Source organism: Elgaria multicarinata, chromosome 8 (assembly GCF_023053635.1).
Source record: "Elgaria multicarinata webbii isolate HBS135686 ecotype San Diego chromosome 8, rElgMul1.1.pri, whole genome shotgun sequence".
NCBI lineage: Eukaryota > Metazoa > Chordata > Lepidosauria > Squamata > Anguidae > Elgaria > Elgaria multicarinata.
In genome coordinates this window covers 70,288,437-70,312,838 of record NC_086178.1, presented here as the reverse complement: position 1 = coordinate 70,312,838, position 24,402 = coordinate 70,288,437, and the positions used below count along the sequence as shown (strand labels likewise).

The window sequence follows — 24,402 nt, the reverse complement described above, 5'->3', positions numbered from 1 at the left end:
AGCTGCTTCATCCACCATTCTTCTGACAGAATTTGTTCTAGTTTAACAAATGACTGAAGGGAAATTTCATTGCAATGAATGGAGCACGAAATATTCAAAATGAGAGAACACCCTGTTCCTTCAGAGGTAAAGTGAGAACTGTTGCTGAAAGGAGAATAAATGTTTGCTGGAAAGGCCCGCCAGTATCACAGTATCTTTTAATATTAGTCACAATATTTATAGAGCATTACAAAATAACTAAAGGTAGTATACTGTAATGAACCTTTTGTTGTTGTTGTTAATCTAAGAATATGCAAGATTTTAATTTGCCTAGATCCTACAGAGATAGAAGTGGATATAGTTACACCATCACCTCATATATTTTGTACCACCTTCTCCAAAACAACACTGCAATGATGCCTATAGAAAAAATAATGTAGACACACTGCCCCAAAACCATATTCTTTTTTTTAAAAAAGCTACTGGTAGAGGAGAATTCACTATTTGTAAAACGGAAGCAAATAAAAGCTGTCACAATACCATTTTTGGACAAAACACAAGGGGGGGAAATCAGAAACAAAGAAGCTATATAAGTCCAGTGTTTAGAAATGTTATGTGTTAAACAATCACGTATTACACAAGAAGAATATAGGAAGTGTTCTTGGCAAAGCCAGGACTCCCCCTGAATCTGATCCTCAAAAGACTCTTCTTCTGCTGCAAAGCCATACACTTCTGTTTCCTGTAAGTTCAGTATTCAAATCATACGTAGACTCATGCATCTCAACCTGAACACCATTGTCAAGCCAAGATTTTATTTGGCTCATCCTTCCCCTCCTTATGCAGAAAGACACACAGCAAGATGTGCAAGTGCTGAATCAGTTTGTAGCAGCAATCTACACTACCTAGAGTAAAAGTTCACGTTGCAAGCATAAAAAACCCTCCAAAAACTCTCTCAGAGGTTCAAGAAGCTTTTATAAAACCTTAATAATATACTGACTAGCTGTAAGACATTGGCTCCAATTGTTCATTTCAGCAAATATAAAGGGTTCAATGTAAATTTGTATTAAAGCACTTTAAAGTTAGGTTCACATTTTTAAAGAAATGGGACAAAGTTGTATTTTTATTAAATCAAAAGGTTATTATTGCTGTTTACCAACAATATGTCCTTTTAAAAATTAACCAAAACATACAGCCACAGGTCTGATAAATCTATTGACCATTACAGATTAATTTGCATTTATTTCTTGAAGGGTCATTTATGTTTGGCAACTATTCCACAAATGATTCAATGCTGGGAAAATGTGTGTACTCTAAGAGCAGACTTGATTTTCTTTTTTCCCACCCATTTTTTCTCTCTCAAAATGAAACAAAAAGGCAGTATAGAATAGGGCTGTAGACTGAAAACACTTCTGTCATCTGTGGGAATTGGCGCTGCCTTCTCAAAAGATGGTTGGCAAGTCTGAAGGAAGATTAGAAATGCTGCAAAAGAAAAAAAAGACAGGTAAAACTTTTGCAGTTTGTGCCAGAGGCTGCAACTTGGAACTACACCTCTTCCCCCCCCCCTCCTGTGTGCTTCCTCTAATGCCTCCACTACATTTGGCCCCAGCTGAAAATGTCCCTGTCAGCCAGATGCGAATCAAGGAATGCAAAAGCAGCATGGGAAACGTCGAGATGGAACACCAGCGCACATAAGAGAGAACATGATTTTACCTGTGTATGCTGACTTCCTTTTATAATTGCTTAACTGTGGGGTTTTTTTTTTTAAAAAAATAATTGTATTTTATTGTTTTGCTCTTGTTTTACCAATATTTTTTTCTAAAAGGCAGAATATAAACCAATAAAATGTGTATGTGGGAGATTGCATGCAGCCCACTGGACAAGTTAAAATTGGCAGGGTGACCCACACAAATGTTTTGTGACCGCTTGGCACTGCGGCTCAGCTCATAGCAAAGGGTATCTAGTGACTATTCTTTGCTTCCCTTAAAAATGAGCCCAAAATCCTAAAGCTGGATTAGGTCCTCTACCTGGAATTTTTAAAACATCTGGTGGCAATTGTGCTTCTCCCACCCCCACCCTGGTACAGGAACCAATACAAGTCTCGCACTTTATATTCGTACAAGTTTGTGTGTGAAAAAAACACATGGTGTGTCAATTAATAATCACTGAATATTACTCGCCCAGGAGATCAGGAGATTTGTCACAGAAAGCTGGGACTTCTTATGCAAAATGTAAGCAAGAACGTTTCCTCAATGAAACACCAATGAACACAATAGGTGCTTTTCGTTAAGCATTCACTAAAAGCACTTGGATATCTGAACTGTATAAGTACTATGTATTGGAGGCAAAGAAGGAAAGCTGTTTGGGAGAATGGGAAGTGTACACAAATCTCCTGTTCCAGCTAATGGCCAACTGCACTGCCTGTGAAAAGTGGGGTATAGATAAAAGTAGCTGACTTTGAGAATTCTTAACTGCATCCATCTGGTGGGCAGAAATATGCCCTAGATGTATGAAGGATTCCTGAATGCTCTGAGGGATTTCCTGGCTGATAGGACTGGCGATTCAGTTGAGGCTTTGGTCTCACTAACGAATGGTGAGATGGGAAAGGCCATTGATACAATTGCTCCCGATTGCCCACTCCAGTGCTGTGGAGCCCGTAACTCCCCTTGGTTTACAGAAGATCTGCAGGCAATAAAACAGGCTGGATGAAGGCTAGAGTACAGGTGGTGCAGGTCTCGGAGTGAATATGATCGAAGATTAGTAAAAACTCTTCAGTGTGCCTATTATGCGGCAGTGAGGATGGCAAAACAATCCTACTTTGCATCTGTTATCTCATCCTCGAAATGTTGTCCAGCAGAATTATTCCAAGTAGTTAACAGCCTCCTGGGACCAGGCTTGGAGAAGCCCTTCTCCGTTCTCCACCAATGTGAGCTATATGCTATGGTGGGACATGGGAGAGGTCCTTCTCTGTTATGGCACCCTGGCTGTGGAATGCCCTCCCACTGGAGGCCTGACTGGCACTGGCTTTATTTCGGCACGAAGTTAAGACATGGCTTTTTAACAAAGCCTTTGATGGCTAAATCCACCTTCCTGCACACTGTCTTGTTTTAACTGGATTTTACTGTTTTAAAGTTTCATATTGGTTTTAACATATTAATGTTAAAACATTAGTTAAATGTTAAAACATTAATGCTAAAACATTTGTTTTAGAATTGTATATTTATTATTTTATTTTATATGTATGATTTTATTTGTATGCTGCCCTGAGATCCTTGAGATATAGGGTGGGATATAAATGTTTAAATAAATAATAAATAAATTTACAGAGGCTACACAATCATAAAACATTTTAAGAAAAATGTTCTATTATAATGGAAGCAGTGCCATCATTGCAGGGAGCTCAGATGTTTCCTCACATTTTGGCACCTATATTGCTACCTGTGAGAAGCCTTGATATCTATGTAATCTGTGAGTGCAGGATTCCCACCCACATTGTTAACTGTGAGCTCATTTGGGGAATCTACATTTTAGAAGCCATGTAGTGCATAAGATTACAGGCATTTTTAAATGAAGCTTTGCTTAACAAGCAAAAGCATGAATATGTCATGAAGCAGCGTGGTAGAAACCAAACTGTATATTTCACGGAATCCTGGGAGTAATTATAATAATTTCTAGAGCTGTGTTTTATTTGTTTACTATAACTGTAACAGGTGAGTCATGTAAGAAAACACTAAGATATTAAAGCAAATGGTGCTTAATATTTCATATACACTTGCCCCACAGTGTGTTTAGGGAAACTGGCAAAGGCATCTAATTAAGAACTACAAAACAAATACATGGTACAAGTTCAGATCCTTTAAGTATACACATGCTTCAGCCGAACTCTTTTCAATACACAATTCTCTAGCTAAATAATGTTACTATGACAACTGAGCATACTAGACTGGAGGTAGATGAACTGAAATACTTGGCAATCCACTGAATAAAAATTTAGAACAAGTTCAGTGTTTTGGAATTTAATCTGCAATGATACATTTAGGATTTCTTTTCTGTTGCATTTACCTCTCTCCTGAGACACCAGGTAGAAGAGCCACATAAAAAAGAGAAGAGAATCTAATCTACTCCCATCCTAGCATATATTGCACATGTGCTAGCACAAATGCACTTCCAAGTCTCTAAAGATGAGCACAAATTTATTTTTACCCACTGCATAAGTTATCGCTTATATTAGTGAATAGATTTGCTCATGCTCTCACAGTCACTTAAAAAAACAACAACCCCATGCTTCTATATCAGACAGGAGAGATTTTAACAATGCCAAGCTTATGTGTAATGGGAAGAGGGATTTTATGATGTTAGCATAAAGATTATTTTGCCAGTGGCTTTAGTTGTTCCTTTAATGCAGGGCCAACTTATGTAGCTAAGCAAAAGGAGAAGATGTGAAAGGTCTGATCTGGAAGCATAGAGATCTGGAAGCAGGGGACATTTCTGATTCTTGCTTCCCTCTGTATCTAAATGTCCAAAGCCACTCAGTATTTTCAAGGTAAATGTTAGTCTGTTTGCTTTATATTCCAAGCCACAGACATGAAGAAAGGGGGAAATGGTTTATACTAGCATGCCCACTGAACTCCCCTGAGAGGGGATAAATGTTAAACTGCATGCAGAGTTTACTTACACTGAGGTCAAAAAGCAACTGAAACATTTGCAGGAGACGGTTTTTTAAATGGAAAAGCATATAATAGGTCTCAATACATTTCAAGCATTGCTGGCAACTCTCCACCAAGATAAACACTGACTGATTGATTGACTGATTGATACAACTTTTTGTGAAGCTCCATGACTTCCCTACCCCTTCAAGGAATTCTGTACTCTCAAGTTGACACACCTGTGTGCTGTGTTTATATTGAGAACCACTTACACATTCGGAATGATAGGTATCCATGCATCAATGTTGCGGCTGTTCAGGATAAACATTCATAGTTCTATATATTTCTTTCAGGAGAAGCAAAGCGGTGTCTTCAGATTCCCTGAAGATAAAAAATATTTGCTGGTTTGTCAAGGAATTGTCTACTTTGAGCAACCTATTCTGCATTCCTTTTTCCAAGTGCAGCACAGACAAATACTTAACTATCCAGTATTGCTAACCAAAAGATTGCCAGCTTGATTCTTTTATTTCTTTTCAATCCATTTTTCCTACACACCTGAACTGTTTGTTTCTCCTTCAGCCTCCTCAGTTTACTTAAGCCATTACACTTAAACTAAAAGCTTCTAGCCAAAACGTTAATATCAATGTGTGACATTCAGCACTCCAATCCCACTGAGATAACTTTTATGGTCCTCTCCTTTCTTCTGCTCCCTGTGTTTCCCACCTGTATGTCCCTCAGGTTCCTGTATCTCATTCTAATGCATATTCTGCTCATTCCTTCAACCACCCTCCTTTAGCCACCTTCTGTGGGCACAATCTACAACCCCCAGCATTCACCAGCCAGCAACTGTTCCGGTTTAATATTGGCCAGGATCTGCCATTGGACTTCATTGCTCTCTCTTTATTCCATTTTTGATGCATGGATTTCAACATCACTTTCCCCAAGAATGCAGCAAATCTGAATTAATATCAAGGCTCCAAAAATTATATATTCTAACCTTATCCTGCAAGGCAGAACCATCCATATCCCCACTGCCCGCCTCCAGCACCATAAATCAATATACACAATCTAGTTTATATTTATACCACCTTAGATTTCAGTATGGAACAGCTGTAACATCTATGTTGTTTTTAGAAGTTACTAAAAGTGTTCAAATATATTCAAGCAATGTTCGAATTTGTTCAAGTAAATCAACACCATCCCCAAACATACTCAACAGTAAACTTTTGGACGATACATTTAATGCCAGATTCTCTCTCCATAAAAGTTTGGATAATTAATTCAGCATTACCATCATCATCTGCTGCTATTTATTTGTCAAGTGCTTAAGGTTTTCTAGAACTGTACAGAAATTAAGAGGGTGAAATCTAACATTATGTGAGCAGAAGTCGGCTTTCCCTTCCTCCCCACTGCATAGGGTGACCATATGAAAAGGAGGAGGGAGCTGGACTTGATGGCCTTGTAGGCCCCTTCCAACTCTGCTATTCTATGAGGACAGGGCTCCTTTATCTTCAACAGTTGTATTGTAAAGGGAATTTCAGCCAGTGTCATTTGTATATATGGGGAACCTGGGGAAATTTCCTCTTCATCACAACAGTAAAAGCTGCAGGTGCCCTGCCCTCTTTTAAATCTGGTCACTCTAGTATAGCTCCTTCACCTTTAGCTGTTGTGATGAAGAGGGAATTTTACCAGGTTCCCATATATTCAAATGATACCTGCTGAAATTCCCTTTTCAATACAACTGTTAAAGATACAAGAGCCCTGTCCTCTTTTTCATATGGTCACCCTACCACTGCAGCCTCTCAAAGTGTCCTGTGGAGGGTCCCTAGTCCCTTCAGCTGGAGGGGCTACCTGGACACCACCCTCAGAAAACAATACACTCCCTGCCCACAGGTTTAAAGTCTGACAGTAGACACTGTACAAAAAGGAATGGAAGCAATCAGGGAAACTGAATGTCTGCTACATGAACCCATGCATATGATCAAGCTTATACTGCCAAGTGCAAGAAACAACAATGATAAATATTATCAAGAGAAACCTAAGCAGTCAGTCATTCAGCCTCAGCCTGCTATTCAGGTTAGGAAGTACTTTCAAGAAGTCTTATAATTTATTGCCCAAAAGATTATTTTTAAAATCTTCAACAGTGCCACCTTATGGTGAAAATATACAGATACTTTTCAGCATAGATAAGCAAAATAGATGGGAGCATTAGTCCTGCAGGAAACACACACACACACACACACACACACACACAGTGAGTTCAGCAATAGCTTCTATTATACCAATTAGTCAATTGAAATACTGGAAGCAAACTTTCAAATTAAAAGTGTTTGTTCAAGCATTACTTCGTGTTTTGAAGACTTAATTGGTCAATAGGAATTACTCTCACTTACAGTTTCTCAAGAAAAATAAAGACAAAGACACACACACACACACCCTCCATGCAACAACCAAGTTTGTTTGCTCCTAAGAAAGCCACTCAGGGAAACTGCTTTTTACTGGCATACATCAGGTACAGCTTACCCCCACCCCAAGGCTTTCAACAAAATATTCACAAACTTAACTCCAAGTCGCCATTTATCATTAAACCACACTGCTATAGACAACCCAATCCTGTGGGTGACTGCAAAGGGCTGCACTGCACTTCCGTTTGCACTCTCTAGTGATTGCCTGGCCTGCAGCACTTGGCACTTCACATTTAGGCTTTGTGGTTGCCAAGACCACACCGGTTCTGGGAGAGACTTCCTTGGTCTTTAATCAGTGCAACAACATGAGTTTGCATCACTACTCATAAAACCAAATTGGTACAAGGACTCTTGATCTAAACCTATCCAATTTCTGCCATACAGAACAGAAACCTATGACAGACTATATTATTTTTATATTAACGGATAAAAAAAAATCTTGATTTTGTTGTGCTATTAATATATGGATTTTTATAAGATCAGTGGTTGCGTACTTAGCAAACTGTATAGTGTGGTGAGATATATATATATATATATATATATATATATATATATATATTGTAATATTCTGCGTGAAAGGCAAAATGAAGCTGAAAAAATATAAAAGTCCAAAAAGGTCAGCAAAAAAATAACTTGAATAAATACAGTATTGCATGTTGCATCAGGTGTGCTTTGGGGAGAGGGGGTGGGTGGGAATCTTACCAATAGCACAAGTGACTCTGTAGAGCAAACAGGTATTCATTAAAACTTTCAATGGGCTTTTCCTGCAGGACATAATCAATACGACGGCCTCCATTCAGCAAACCAACTTTTATACTCAAGTCTTCATCTTTTGAAAAGTCTGGACTTTCAACAATCTTTTCTGCTAGAGTAGAAAGAAAATGAGCATGATAAGTGCATTACAAGTTGAATACTTGATCATTATTTGGTTCTACCTTTCTGATCTTTTTATTATAGCTTTTCTGTATTAAGATTGATGGAATATGGTCTGGTTTTATTACAGCTGTGGGTTTCTCTTCTTTTAAATATATGGTATAGTAAAACTGAAGGATAGGTTATAGACTTCAAAGTTTGGAGCTATTTAGGACCAAAAAAATCAAACAAATATTAGAGTGGGATTACATTGTATTATGTCACAAATAAAGCTCAATTAAATTGTGGAACTTGCTCCCGGTACTAAGGGATCCCTGCAGCCTCTCATACTATATGGCAAGCCATTCTTAAAAACTGAAGAGAGAATCAAAAGCAATTTGGGATGAGGCACAGAAGCATCTGCTATTAAAAGACAGAAGTCAACGCTCTCATGAGGCATGCCCAATATAGATCTTTGGACCTTGCCAATACAAGTACATTATTTCCATTTGATTACTCTGATACAGATTTGGAGAGAATTAAAAACTGAGAGATTAAACCGCCCAGAGAGCTTCGGCTATGGGGTGGTATATAAATGTAATGAATAATAATAATAATAATAATAATAATAATAATAATAATAATAATCACAAAATCAGTAGTAAACAATATCCACTAGACAGGATGAAGCAGGCAAGCTACCTGTTTCCTAAGAGACCAATATCTGCAAAAGGTATTACGTTCCTGCCTGCCACAATGGTCATTCATTTTAACAGAGATACCCCATCATTACATGAACCTCATACAGCTAGTGAAGTGATGCATTTAATTTGACTAACAAACTTCAAATTGTATAAAGTGATAAATATCACACAGAATTTTCCTTCCAGCAAAATGCTCAAAGTAAAAATAACATTTAAAAATGATATGATGCTATGTGCCTTGGGGGAGCAATCTATAGGTTTCAGGGTTAGAACTGCAGAGTCAGAATAGACAGGTGAGCATTTATAGACAGGTGAGCAGTCTGAAAGGGTCCAGGCTTACGTTCTGAAGACAAAGTTCCAGTTTTAACACTGACCACAGTATTGAAAATGGTAACAGCCATGTACCAACTCACCTTCTGCCTCATCTTTTTCTTCTTCCTCTTTGATCTGATTAGCCACTTTCTCCAATTCTGCTTGAAGCTGAGTAGAGGAGGTATGAGCACGTGCAAATTCATTAAGAGTTTGCCAAGCACTTTTCAATGAGCTGATAAAACCCTGTTTCAGATCTGATCCCATACGAGAGAGAGAATCTTTCAATTCTAAAAAGAGAAACACACACACCCAACCATTGTAAGAAATAAACATTATTGAAGAGGCACCAATTTATTGAATGATGAGCTGTAGAGAACATGTAGAAGGAAATACAAAGCATAAGTTGTACTAAGAAATGAGCTATTCTGCCACCTTCAGGAAAAATTGCAGCACTATTTTTCAAGTTCTAAAATTAGTGCTGTGTTGAAAATTTCTTCCATATTTTTTAACCATTCCAATTCAATTTGACATAAAAGGAATTGCTTTTTTTAAAATGTTCAAAGGGGTAGAACATTTTAGAGAAATTCTTATGGGTGGAATTTGGGGATCTTGCTTACAAAGTGGCCGAGGAGTATGTGTGAGCATCCTGCCTTTTATTGCGCACTTATCTCTTCCACAGCCAGTAGCCTCCCTAACTTTCCATACTTCGATTAAAGCCAATGGAAAGACCTCATAAGGCAATTCCTCCTCTATGGGCTTTTTTCAGATCAGGAAGCATAGGCAGCCAGGGAGACTGCAGAGTGATGGCGAGATGTATTACAGCCCCACTCTGCCACTTTACAATGATAAGATAAGCTCAAACACACCACTAAAGCAATTTTTAAAAATCTAAAATGCCATGACAATGAGGCATAAAAACAAAAACCTCTTTCATGGTGAAAGAAAGCTTTTGGGAAATTGGTGGACAGGTATTGGCACAGCACTAGTTCCACCTCTCCCTGGAGCCAGACACAACGCACTCCTCACACTCGCTACAGAGTTTGCTGGGAAGGGGACTAGATGTATCCACAATCAAAACTTTAACATTTGGAATACCCTGAAGAATGACAAGTAGAGCTGAGTCAAAATTTCTCAAAAGACATTTTTCTTTTTCTCACATGCCTTAAGTAAAAGACAGAGAGAGAGAGAGAGAAACATTCTGAGATTTTTCTTATTCCCCCAAGAAATAGAAAGTTGCTTTGCAATATTTTGGCAAATGGTCTCAATTTTTTTTGGTGGTACCTGCCTTCCATACCCATATCCCAGAATAATACTGGGCATGGGGAATGGGAGGATGTAAAATAGTGACCAGGCCATAAACATTTGCAGCTGTTGCCACTTACAGTGGAAGTTCAAAAAACCCTCATGAAAAAAGGAAGAAGCTGTAGCACAATTGCTAATAGTGAGCCCCACCTCTGAGAAATAGTTGGGAGAATTTCAACTTCCCCTGGCAAAATTCAGTGAAATGGTACCCCAATTTCTCTGCCCACAAATAGGATGGATGATTTAGAGAGGCCATTTGTGCCTAGCTATACCTAAAATCAACTTAAAGCTATTAAATCAGATGAGTTAAAATATTTTCCGACACATGTAAAAGCAAGTCAGTCAGCACTGGATTTATAGTACAGTAATTAAAATGCCTTATTCCCTGCCAGGTTCATAATGTAATTAAGCCATAGTTTAACTTGCATAGTGATCATGCAAGTCAGGTCACTATTTGATTCAGATTCTGCTGCAATACTTCAGATTGCAGTTGACTTTTCCTCAAACGAGTTCAGGCCCAACTTGCTTCCCCTTGGTTCCACAGGTTTCCCCTTTGATTATCATGGGAAAATGAAGAAATAGCCATAACTTGCTTATTTTGACAGAACTGAGTGATATTCACAGCCCTTCTGAATGGATGACACCTGCCAAATTTTAACCAAATCCATATAGGACTTTCTATGCTAGGCACCTTGAAATTGTGATTTTTTTGTTTGTTTCTTTAAGGGGGATGCCTATAAATTTGCTTATTTCTTACCACAACTGGATAAAATTGCAGATATAGTTTACCCTTTCTCTGGAGGTGAAGCCTATCAGACAGATAGATGCACAGTTTTGTGTGCAATAGATGTTTTTTAATATTTGGGGGATTTGCTTTTTACCCTGTGTTTTTGGGGGCATATATGAAAATGGCATATATTGCAGAGGTGCCCCCCCCCCCCCCCGGTAAGTAACCTGCAAAATTTTAGAATAGTTGCAAGAGTTTCAATCCTTTCTCTCTTTAATCTTTTCTTTTCCAACCTTACATGCTCTCCTCCCTCTTTTGATCAGCTTCTTCCGTTTGTATATTTACAATCTACATGCTATTTCTACGCACAGGAAACGTATCTGAAAATATCTGAATACATGTTGTTTACCAAGGTGAAGTCTTTTTCTGCCTTTATGATGTGGAATGAGAACTGGTTTTATGTCCAAGTCAGAGATAATCATAGGTTCTAGCCTGTAAGCCACTGGATCGAGCTGGAAGCAAAAGAGAAAAAACGGTAATCGTAAATCTAAATATCAAACACCCGTGGTTGTTATCTAAAAAAAGGCACAACTGTTTTCATAACCAAAGGGGGATTTCATTTTTCCATCGTAAGTAACCAGTGTCATATGGCAAACAAGTTTTCTTAGTTCTTAACTGAAAGAACTTAAGAAAACTGTGACATGGCAGGTACAAAGTGGGTCTGTTATTCAAAATCAAACACTCTACTCAAGCTAAAGCATTCTCAAGCTCTTCTTTTTGCCCAAATTATATTTTTAACTCACAGATATGTCAATAGCTTTGCAAGTATACTATGGTGTGCATAGATATCCAGTAATTACCACATAGTAAGCAAAGGAGATAAAAAAACACAAATACTAAACACTAGGGATGTTGAAGAAATCCACAACAGAATCAAATGAGCTCGGATTTCTATGAATCCGACATGGTGTGTTTTTTTACTTTCCGGAATTTTATGCAAATTCAGTCATAGAAAAATAGGTAAAATAAAAAAAACACCAGCCTAAAATGTACATTTCCCCCATAGGCTAAAGCATGAAAATGTGCATTCAGGAGAGATTTGCACATTAGGGAGAGGTTTTGTGCAAGTGTAAATTTGCGTAAATTCAGGAAATTGAAAAAAAACCCAATTCTGCCAATGACTGGATGAGGGAATGAAAGGCATCTCACAATCTGTGAAAAGCAGACAGAATGGATTTTACAAAATCCACTCATTACCCAGTTAGGCTGTGGATTCATTGGGTCCAGTATATATACAAAAGCTCCAATGTGCAAACTGAGCACAGCACAAGCAGGAGGAAGCTTCGCTTCCTTCAATATGTAAGAAATATCTTTAAAAATTCATCCTGCATAGAATTGAAAGTGACAGCTCCCAGTGCACAAAAGTTCTGTATGCACATGGAGTATGGGAACAGGACCTTTTGTTAAAGCATACATTTAGCACAGAGTTTAAGTTTGAACAGGAAGATCATATTAATCTGGCTGGATAGATTTAAAAACCTAAAACTAGGCAGAAATCACCCCCCACTGCTTAGCTACAAGTAGGAAACAAATATAAAATATGCAAAGATGTTATTTATTATTTGTTTAAAACATAGCCTGCCTTACCACCAAAGAATGGCGTTCAAGGTGGCTAGCAGTAAAATCCAGATTAAAAACAAAATCTTAATTAAAACATAATATAAGCACAAATCAATTAAAAAGACAATTAAAAACGTAACGATAAAAGATGAGCAGCACTGACCCTTCAGCAGGCCAGCTTATGTCCCAATGAACTACCTGAATTAAAATGTTTTCGGCTGCCAGCAAAAGGACAACAGGGAAATCCCAAGATGTCAAGGAACCTACACTTAAAATACTTATATAAGATCTAACAACTATCAAAATAAAAAAGACTGGCTGTAATCCCGTGCAGTGATGCAACACGTTCCAGTGATTTGCATCAGGGCCATTGTATATAAAGATATTTAATTGCCATCTTAGAATTCTGTGCTCCTAAATAGATACACATTGTTGCAACAGTATCAGTTTCAGTCTAACAGATTATTCTCCTGAGCTTTTAAAAAGGAGCAATTAGGAGTTAATGGCTAGTCGGTCGATGGTCTTTTCACTGAAGGTGAAAACTGTACTTCTCACTAACCGGATGATAAATGTTGAAAAATCCCTTGCATGTGGGGAGTGTGTAGTTTTCATCAATTTTGTCCACTCCTCTTACAGTGAGAAATACACCAATTGGAGAACCCAAAGCAAAGAAAATCTCTGGCTCAAAGTCGAGTGTGCTGTATACCACAGATACCTAGGAGAAAGAGAATAAACAGAAGATGACTTATTCCTCCCACATATTATACCTCATTCAAACAGTACTATTCTGAAATAGGTGCTACTCTGTGGGTGGGTTCATAATGGTCTACCCACTTGTATTTCTGCCACTGAATGGCACTGCAATAGTGCCATTGCATTATTCTGTGGGTCAATAGTCCATCTCGTATGCAATGCGTGACCCCCATCGCCATAAGCACCAGCTACTGCTGATAGGGCCATGTACCAAAAAGAGGCCGTTCCTCCAGTTGGGAATGAAGTAGATTGTTTTTTGTAAGCCACCCAGAGAGCTTCAGCTATGGGGCAGTATATAAACGTAATAAATAACAAAATAATATTTAACGTGTACAACACATACCTGACCAGTACCAACTTCAAAATATTCATAGTCTATGTGTACAGATGAAACAGAGGCTCCAACTGGAAGTCTTCGCTTGGATGGATCCTGAGGCATACCAGATTCTGAAGATTTAGCAAAATCAGCCACCTTCTTTACTGCCTGAGCAGCTTCTTCCTGGTTCCGTGTCAAGGCATCCATTGCTGCCTTTTTCTCCATTGCTGCTTTTTTCTGTTCCTGTTGAAACAAAGATTTTGAGAGCTCAGGAAAGAAGGCAAAACTGCCAACCCTTTTCTCTATCCTATTTAAAATATTGCCATCAACCAACACTTAACTATTTCAACTCATCTTTTATTATTTATTTCAAGTATGTGAGTGTGTGCCCATCTTTCAATTAAAGTAGTTCCCAAGGCATCTTACAATAATTTAACAAAGATAGGGATGTTGCTAGACCCCAACTTCCACCAGCCCCCACCCCAGCCAGCATGAACAATTGTCAGAGATGATGGAATTTGTAGCCAAAAAAATCTGAAGGGCCACAGGTTCCTCACACCTACAGTAAAAGTTGTGCACACAGAACAGTTTTTTATAGCTGCTTAATGTCTGACAAAAATCCCTGCATGAGCAGCACCACAATCAAGGTGCTGCCACCAAGAAGCCCCTGTCTTTCGCAGCTACCCAACTCTCACTCTCATTCTCTCTCTCTTGTACACACACACACACAAACACACACTAAAATGATAGCAGGAAGAGCAAGTAGTGAGGCTGTAATTCATGCCCGATATTCTTCACTGGTACCCAAAGACTTCCTGGATGCTTCACTCCTTCCGAGTTCTTAGGTAACTGTACAACATCTATTTAAGTTTGTGTTAAACTGAAATTAGTCATTTAAAATTGCATCTAATTTGTGACTAAAAATCTTAAAACATTTCAATAAAAATATTTCATTTGTGAACGAGGGACTTATTTCAAGGGGTGTTTTGAAGAGATACTGACTGGGTTTGCATGACACAACAGCCCATCTTGGGTTGTCATTTGAAACAAGCCACACTAGGTTGTTGTGTTGTCCAAACCTGTACCACTTCCCGAAGGTTCGCTTACTTTGGGGCAAAAAGCGACTCTGACAGCTCACAGATTGTTCTACGGGTTATTCAATTCGCAGTTACCACAGCAGGAACTGATCCAAATGGGAGCCACAAAAAGGGGGTGGACCCTAGATCTCTCTTAAAAGGACTGGTTGGGGACTTGGAAAGTGTGGAATGGAAGCAGGGCACCCACAAGTGTCAGCTGGTCACTGTCAGAGGCTGTCAAATTAGCCTATATGCAGTCTCATCTTGTCAATTACATTATATGTTCCCTAGTACACTTTGTTCCCTTTCACAGATGAAACATACAAGGACACTGCCAGTTGTATGTGGGCAAATGTACAACTGCAAAAAATGACAATTAAAAAAATAAAGACATTTGCACATATTCCTGGGGCTGAAAAATAAAAATATTACGGTCTCAATAGTGCAAATGTTGTTGATGATGTTGTTTAAAAAGTCGTGCTGGGGAATAAAAAGGAGTCATGATCGAAGCAGAGAGGGTGATGGGATGGGCAGACAAGATGGGTTCTGCAATACAGGACCCTGGGATACTGGGTGGAGGAAAGAGGGGGAGAACAATCCACAATGAACCTGATCGTCTTTGGGGCACACCATGGGTTGTTCCAAAAATAGCCACACTGCATGGTTTTCATGTTGTGAGAACAGGCCACTACAATTTCAAAATATCACTGTAGTTTAAAAAATAGTTCTAATTGTAAGCTTCCTTCACAGAAGACTGCTTTTCTTAATTTTCAGTTGTTATCTAGTTTGTTTTGCCTTGCACACATTAGGTTTTAAGATTTCTCAGAGATACAACATATCATTCATTCTAGTTTCTAGTCTACTTTGCACAACCCTTTCTTGTTAGCTATAAGCAAGGTAAGAGAGGCTTCTGTGTCAGTCATGATCCATTTTAACGGTGCTATACTTTCTTTTCCATCACTTTAATTGAACTCCTGGGGGCAATTCTTGATTGAAGTTAAAGTCTGACATTTAGAACATTGAACAGCTTGCATTAGGAGCTGAAACATACTGTTTATAACAATTTGGTAGAGAGTTGTTCCTCCCAAAGACAGGAAAGACCAATATGTAGCACTATGCCTATTTTGTATTTCTGAGGTGCTTTATGGCAACATAATATTATTGCCAGAAAACAGAGACTTACGGATTGCAAAATAGTCATTACCTACCTGTTTGGCTGCTCTGTCTTTTACAAAGTTTGCTATCTTCTTTCGTGGCCCAAGAGGTATTCCCATTTCCTTCAGGTCATCAATTGTACACATCAGCTTTAAAAAATAATAAAAATAATGCTTACTTATTCTCTTTAAAGGAATACAGATGAGAATTTCCTATTACATAATTTAGTTACAAAGAGATGTAGGGAGACATATTTCAACAGCATTATGGAATCACTATTGTGACAGTGTCAATCACAAGACATACAACACATGCCAGAATACTCCAGTATAACTAAATCTAAATATAAGTAACTGAAATGATAGAAAATTATTCCCCAATGTATGCTTGTCTCCATTTCATTCCCTTGTGTCTATTTTTAGTTTGTAAATTACTCAGGGGCAGGGATTTATCCTCTCATTCTTTATAAAGCACTATATACATCAGGGGAGGGCAACCACATTTGATCCAGGAGCTGGATTATAATCCCCCTCTAACCAAGCTGGTGAGCCAGATGACATCAAGGGGGCAGGAACTCATCTCTGAAGCCTTACCCCACCCATGATGTCATCCACCTCTGCCCACTTATTATTTTTTTAAAAAAATATCCATGCTTCTTTCTGCATGGAGAAAGGGACTGCAAGCCCCGGTTAAGTCAAGCTGCTCCTTCCTGTGCTGCTCACACCCCAATCAGGATCCAAATGGTGCAGGAAAGGAGCTGGCTCCTGCAAGCCCTGGCCGAGTCATGCCACTACTTCCTGCGCTGCTCGTGCTCTGATCAGGGCACGAGTGGCAGAAAAAGTGGGGGAAGGGAATCCCCAGTTTACCTCCAATCTCTGAACTGGATGCAAGTGGCGCAGAAAGGGAGCTGGATTAGGGGGTGGATTGGGCCCCAGTGTGAGCAGGAGGTTGCCCTCCCCTGATGCACATCCATGGCACTATATAAAATAATACAACTTCCATGCTGTCCCTAGCAATAAGACCATATGAGAAGAGATGCATTTCCTGACACCATGCTTCTCATGTGAGGCAGGCTTCTCTATGGAGGTATCAGATAGTTGTTGGGAGAAGTGTAAGCAGAGGTAGAGAATGAAGGCAGAAAGAGAGCAGAAGGAAGATACAAGGTGAAGAAAGCTTTAGGAAAGAACAAATGAAACTCTTACGAAAGTAGAGAAATGTCATTGAATATAGTCAGCAGAGACCTTTCAGTATTGACTGCCATACTGACAATACTGTCAATCCATATAATTTATGACCTACAGACTTGAATACAATCAATTGTGTGTTCACATAGATTATTCTTATTCTGTTTGTTTCACACTGAGTTGTCAGAAAATTGATATGAAAGTCGATTTTTATCTTTGTTCCACTAAAGGGAATTACTTGCAAAACTCCAACGGCATTCAGGGTAGCGCATTTGTACACAATGTCAGATATTGGCTAAAGGCCCTTGGGGTTCACCCTCCCTCATTCATAGAAAGAAAATATGAAGGGGTTTGGAGGCCATGGAGGCCAGCCCACCCCTCCCGCTGCCAAGCTCAGTATTAACACATCATTGAATGCATGTAGAGCTCCTCAATACAAGGGTGAGTGGGGGTCCTGGCCCAATCAGGAACTCCCTCACATGGAGTTCTACGCACGATCCTGTTTCCTTTAAGAACTACACTTGGCTCCCACTCTGTTGGCATTTAGAAAGGGTGTAAAGCCACCATCTTTTCAATTTAGCCTTTTAAAATGTATAGTTGTTAATGCTATCATGTATAGTTGTTAAAGTTGTCATGTATAGTTGTTAAAGTTGTCTTGTATAGTTGATACTGTTGTCATGTTTTTACTGTTTTTAATGTTTTCATGTTTTACTGTTCTTATTTTTATTGCTGCAAGATGTTTTTGTTTTAAATGGTTGTACACCGCCTAAATAATTGTCTTATGAGTACTTTCAGAGTAAATGTGTGCATGAACTGAACCCCTCTTATCACAATAAATTATTATGTTCATATATCAGGGGTGGGGAGGTACACCTAAACAATTAAGTACTTCATCTCAACCTTAGATGCCCCAAATCCATAAATAGTCTATATTAATGTGCTACCACACACTGCTAATTTAAAGTGTTTGCTGTACCAGAGATTCTGTGTCAATCTTCTCCTTCTCAAATGTGCTGATGTACTCAGATAAGCTAAGCATTTCCAGAGTTCTTTCCAAGGTTGGAATATCTTCCTCCACATCACGATCATCATTTGAAAGAGAAAGCAAGGAACTAGCAGAATTAGAATCCACTGTTGACTTGAAAGAAAGAAAATACACATTAGTACATAAGATAATTCCTAACACTATATGGAAGTCAAAGGATATCCAGGTCAACTTAACTAAACAATCAGCGGACTATAAATCATCCTATTCTGGGGATAGCTCAAAAATATACCAGTGTGAGAATATAAGCTTTGACAATAACATCAATATACCATGCTGTAAAAAGAACCCAAAAAGCACATGCTTTGCATGCTGAAGTCCTTGCTCCCCGAGAGATGGTATTGCAGGAAGCCCTAAAGTGACACAGGGACGCAGAGAATGTCCACCTCATCAGCCTTTGATGGAAGTTCTGATGTTTGAGACAGGATTCTGTTTTTAAAAAGTTAGGAAGTTAAATGAAAATGCTGAGGTGGGGAGGAACTTCCAGCAATCTGCTGTATCCATGTACATTAAGTTCATATACTAATGTTGTACTAATGTTGTTCCCCGCCTCAATCCAAAGGGAGAGGTGGGTAAGAAATAAAGAATTATTATTATTATTATTATTATTATTATTATTATTTGTATTATTACGTGTGTGACAAAAAACACTTTACCATGTTTTATATAAAGGTGCAACTCTCGAGTTAATAAAAACATGGAGGGAAAAAGACTGAGCGATCTGTCTTAAGAAGACTTCACACATATGACATGGGACAAGACAGCCCATTCAGCAGAGCTGTGGAACCTCCAGCCTATGGAGCCTCCTTGGGTTCCTCCAAGTCAAGGAATCTTAGCAGTAGGGACGCAGATGGTGGGCGGCCAGTGCTGCAAGGAGCAGCTGCTCTTCTCGGCACTGTCTGCACAGTGTACATCACCACTAGAGGGACAGGGCACGTGCCGCACAAAGCCGGGGACTTGCCCGATGCTGCTCCTTCCAGCACTGTCCTTGCTGAGAGTGGCTCAAAATAATCAAAACAGGCATGCTGAGGATGTCAGTGGTTGTAGCCATGGCCAATGATGTCATCCAGCCCATGGAGGGCCCAGGTATAAAAATGTAATAAATAAAATAAAAAAATAAATTCAGCCTCCCAATACCAAATGCTTTGGCACTCCTTCAGTAACGTATGAAGACAATGCAGACTGACTAGGCTGCATATCTCCAGTATTTTGAAGATTATCGTAACTATTCAAAGTGTTTGAACAATCACACAAGTGTTTTTAATGCTTATTAGCACAAATACCTGCTGGTCATATTCAGCCACATCTTTCACAATACCATTGGCAGCAACTGGAGTCACAGAATTAGGTGCGGAAGCCCAATCATTTTGATTGGATAATATGTCAAACAATATTAAAGAACCTGGAGAGACAAAAGAAGTTGGTACAAAGTGACCTTCAAGGTCCTCTGATCATCCAGAAACAGATTTATATGCTAACCACATGGATAGGCTTTCCCAACCTCCCATTTGCCTGACAAAAGGGAAACATTTTTACCATTTCAGAATTCCCAGAGATGTTTCCTGCATGAAAATCAAGTTCTAGCACTGGTGTGCCCAACAAGCCAGAAACCAAATCACTTAGACCACAACTGTCAAGAGTTGTGTGCTTAAAAATTAAATTTCTGTTGAAAGAGCTAGTCATTCTTTTCTTTTCTTTAAAAATCACAGAATTACCTAAACTATGACCAGCAACTGAGATTCCTCCTTTAAACTCAGGGTTTCTGCTCATGAAAAGTGCATACAGACGGTTCATCTCCAATCCTACTTTATCCACAATTGTTTGGCAGTAGGTGGGGCTATTGTAAAACAGGATATCAAGTAGAGTCTCATTGGTGAAGTGCCGCAGACGTCCTATGCTTGGTAACGTTATTTTTTTTATATTTCTAGGAACAGAAAATCAATAGATTAGAAGCACAGTAATTTTAATAACCTTTAATAAAGCAGAAGGATACCAATAGCAATTAGGGATTGTCAAGGAAGTTTTCACAGACTACCTTTCAAGACTTCATAATTCCAATATTTAGCTATTTTCTTCATGCCCTCTGCATCTGCCTATTTGTTTAAATAACTGCCTGCTGATACCAATCCACTCCAAGACCCAATTTGAGAAGCACACCTCACGTCTGTGTATCAAACATAATGACCCAATTTACACGTAATGGCAAATCGTAGGTTATTTAACCCACAATTTGTCATGCACGACCGAGAGTGAGTGAGCATACTGCCTCCCATGAACCCCTCACTTCTGCTTTTAATCAACAACCTACTTTTGGCCAGATTGTAAGTATGACATCCAAACCCAGAGCTCTGGGTTGTTTAGGGGCTAAACTACTCAGTGCTTAACCCAACAACAAACCATGGGTTAACCACTGGGTTATTTAGACCCTAAACAGTCCAGCACTGATTCTGCACTTCATGCTCATCAACCTGTGACCCAGCCAATGGCAAGTTGTTGATTAAAGGGGAAGTGGCTGATGCACTCTCTCTTGCTCATGCATGGTAAATCCCATGATTTGCCATTACATGTGAACCAGCCAAATGTGTAAATAAGCAGGGTAAACTTGCATAGAATCAAATATAAACAGATATTTTAACCTTGCCCCACAAAATTGAAGATCATGTAGATTTCATGTTATGAAGCATGCCTAACATCAGTATTGCTTCCCCACCGTACACGAACTTTTCAGAATTTCAAGTTAATCTTTGTAAACTGCCCAGAGACCTACAGCTATGGGGCGGTATATAAATGTAATAAATAAATAAATAAATAAATAAAATAAGTTTGTGCTAAAGAAGGCTGTTGTACCAATTTTTAAAAATTCAGCCTCAGTACAGCTCTCAGCTAGGTCATCATAATCTGTATTTTACAAATAAAGAACTGAGTCCAAAAGACAGTGAATTGTTCAAAATCACCCAGCTGGCCTAGCAGCAATTTAAAACCTGGCATCTTTAGGGAGGCAAATACAGGTATTCACAGGACAACATTAGTTGCTGAAACTTGTTCCCATCACAATGAACTATGGTTTATCATGACATCTAAACACAGCCAATAACTATTAAAGCAATTACTGTATGAGCACTTTTAATAGCATCGGCCAAAGCAGATTCAATGGTTTATTTTACTTTACTAAAACAAGAAGAGTTAGCAACATAATTAACCATAAAAAGGCTAATTATTGGCATCACAGCACATTTGCAATCTCAGTTGCTGATCTCTGGGTCAGTTACCAATTATCAAGTAACAAATCAGCCCTGCTAAAACATATCAAGATGGTTTAGACAAAAATAGCATTTTGGTATTGACCTACCTATCCACCCCTGTTGCATCTCCGTGCAAAGCAGTATGCCAGTGAACTGGCAGGAACTCAACCCTGCTCACTTTAAGTTCTTCTACTGACTTTCTGAAATGCGTCTGCAACAGTTTCAGAGACACGGTCCGAAAATCATCAACTTTTAAAAGAAAAGAAAAGTAGGAGTAGCAGAGGTTAATATTAATCAAAGAAGTTTATAGTCACTGTGGGCGTTCAACTATATTTTCCAACAATATTTCACATTACCAAAGCCACAGCAATTTAACCTATACTTTCCAATCCATAAAGTGTACTCGAAAATATGGATTTGTAAAAATGCCACAAAAACCTTTTGTCATGATTCCAAGCCCTCCCGCTGCGATGTGAGACAATAAAGAGGTCTGCCAATAATCCACAAAACTTTATTCAGCAAATAAACATCTCTTTACACCTGAAGGGAGTGTAAACACTGGGAGCTTTCCTCTAGGTTAAAACTTGGCTGACTAAAATAAGCAATTGTCCTTTCAACAAAAGGTGAAGGTTTTTTTCCCCTGAGCCACTTTTGCTTCAGGAAGGATTCTTCTGAAGAAGTCTTTGGCGAGAAGCTACCGGAGCTGAATGCTTCTCCCCTGCTTTCAACTCCACCCACTTGACCCTGTGGAAAACTCTGAAGTCCCTTCCACCTCTGAGGAAAGATGAGTTCCTACAGACTCTGAATAGTTAGCATTCTCTCTGATAAAGTCTGGTGAAAATTCATCCCTGGCTCCTGAAGAGCCTGGGAGAATCTCCTCCCCTGCTTCCTGTGTTTGCTGTTAAATTTCTAATCCTGTTTCTTCTGGTTCAGAACCTGATTCCAATTGATAGCCCACACTAGGGAGACAGGCCTGATCCTTATACCTTTAAGCCATTATCTAGACAGGGCTGGTGTTTTGCATTTATTCAATCATGTTTTGATTTTAAAACCCCACAAAGTTTTGGAAGAGTGACCATCCAAAACATTAGTCACACTAGTACTTCAGTGGGGAAAGTCTTCAAGAGTAGTTCACCTTGACCATCCTACTCCCGTCTCATCCTGATTATTAGGGCAGTCATCACAGTTCCTATGTACAAAGTAATTTCATCAACAGTATTAATTATGCTTCCCCTCACTGACAGCTTTTTAATCTATCAACATAGGATGCAGTCCTTTCCAAAAACAGTTCATCCATTCCTTTCCCCTCTCACACACATAGATTTTTAATTCAGTTTAAAAATTATGATTTTGGATGCCCCACCTGCTGGAGTGATTTAAAGCTGCTTCCACATGACATTTATTGTGCAGGCTTGCCTAAAGGCCTCTGTACACATACCACTACGGAATGGAACTATCAGCAATAATGTGTTTTATCAGCTATATATAAAGCTTTGAGGGGAGTAAGTAAGGACACAAGCAATAAAGTATCAACTGTGCAAATTAACAATAAATCTCTCTCTCTCTCACACACACACACACACACAGAGGTTTAAATACCTACCACATTCAACAATGCTTCTGAATCGTAGATCACAGACAGGGCCAATTCCATGGACCATGAATACTAAATGGTCAATTTGAGTCACCTCACCTATATAACAGAGAGAGAAAATAGCAGCAGCACCAAGTAAATTCAGAACGGAATTGGCATGGAAAAATGACACCTGTTGTACCCTTCCCTGACTATCTTGAATGATACCACACTGAACGTTGAACAAAATAAATATTTATTAATAACACTTTAAAACAGTAAACAGGATGTATTTGTGTATGTTCAATAAAACACTAGAGTTGTTTCTTTCTTTTTTTATTATACCTATGCTACTCTCAATTTCTCCCTCAACCTCTAGCACCAAAATAACAAACAACTCATCCTTGCACTCTCTAACACGAACTCCCTAACTCCTATTTAAAACTCTGTCCTCTCATGCTCTCCACCAATCAGTTACCAGCACACCAATATTGGCTAATGAAAACTAGCAGGGATGGAACAGCTGGCTTGGCCAGGGAAGTGATTAATGCCTCTCTGTGAAAGGGAGTGGTCCCAGGCCGTCTGAAACAGGCGGCAGTGAGACCACTCCAGAAGAAATCTTCCCTGGACCCAGAAAAACTTAGTTACTATAAGGCATTGGCAAATGCTCCATTCCTGGGCAAGGTCCTTGAGCAGGTGGTTGCAAGTCAGCTCCAGACAGTCTTGGATGAGACCGATTATCTGGATCTATTTCAGTCAGGTTTCAGGTCTGGCTTTGGTACAGAAACAGCCTTGGTCGCCCTGTATGATGACCTATGTTGGGAGAAAGACAGGGGGAGTGTGACTCTGTTGATTCTCCTTGATCTCTCAGCAGCTTTCAATACCATCGACCATGGTATCCTTCTGGGGCAACTGGCTGAGTTGGGAGTGGGGGGCACTGCATTGCAGTTTTGTCCCCCATGCTGTTCAACATCTACATGAAACCGTTGAGTGCAGTCATCCGGAGTTTTGGAGTGCATTGTCATCAGTACACTGATGACATGCAGCTCTATTTCTCCTTCTCATCTTCATTAGGTGAGGCTGTAGATGTGCTGATCTGGTGCTTGGCCACGACAATGGACTGGATGAGGGCTAATAAACTCAAACTCAATCCAGACAAGACTGAGATGCTGTTAGTGGGTGGTTCTTCTGACCGGACGGAGGGTGTTCAAAGCCTGTTCTGAATGGGGTTGCACTCCCCCTGAAGGAGCAGGTTCATAGCTTGGGGGTTCTCCTAGAACCATCTCTTGAGGATCAGGTGGCCTCGGTGGCACGGAGGGCCATCTACCAACTTTGGTTGGTGGCCCAGCTACACCCCTATCTGGATAGGGATAACCTGGCTTCAGTTGTCTATGCTCTAGCAACCTCCAAGTTAGATTACTGCAATGCACTCTATGTGGGGCTGCCTTTGAAGA

The 24,402-nt window shown here is 39.3% G+C and overlaps 1 protein-coding gene across 2 annotated transcripts in view; it reads right to left on the bottom strand.

Annotated features, from left to right (window-relative positions):
• Positions 1–1,091: 1,091 nt before the first annotated feature.
• SEC23IP (SEC23 interacting protein) overlaps positions 1,092–24,402 on the bottom strand; it is a 33,925-nt gene continuing 10,614 nt past the window's right edge. Inside the window, exons 7-19 of one of the 2 annotated variants that reach the window (XM_063132730.1) lie at positions 22,979–23,068; positions 21,483–21,624; positions 19,849–20,057; positions 19,417–19,535; positions 18,065–18,226; positions 15,958–16,053; positions 13,701–13,916; positions 13,164–13,319; positions 11,394–11,496; positions 9,057–9,242; positions 7,790–7,952; positions 4,895–5,003; positions 1,092–1,458 (exon numbers count right to left, since the gene is read on the bottom strand). In XM_063132730.1, coding sequence (XP_062988800.1) covers positions 4,922–5,003; positions 7,790–7,952; positions 9,057–9,242; positions 11,394–11,496; positions 13,164–13,319; positions 13,701–13,916; positions 15,958–16,053; positions 18,065–18,226; positions 19,417–19,535; positions 19,849–20,057; positions 21,483–21,624; positions 22,979–23,068 — 1,724 coding nt within the window. In that variant the 3' untranslated portion in view covers positions 1,092–1,458; positions 4,895–4,921. The remainder of the gene's footprint in view (positions 1,459–4,894; positions 5,004–7,789; positions 7,953–9,056; positions 9,243–11,393; positions 11,497–13,163; positions 13,320–13,700; positions 13,917–15,957; positions 16,054–18,064; positions 18,227–19,416; positions 19,536–19,848; positions 20,058–21,482; positions 21,625–22,978; positions 23,069–24,402) is intronic. The other variant, XM_063132731.1, reaches the window with a different exon arrangement.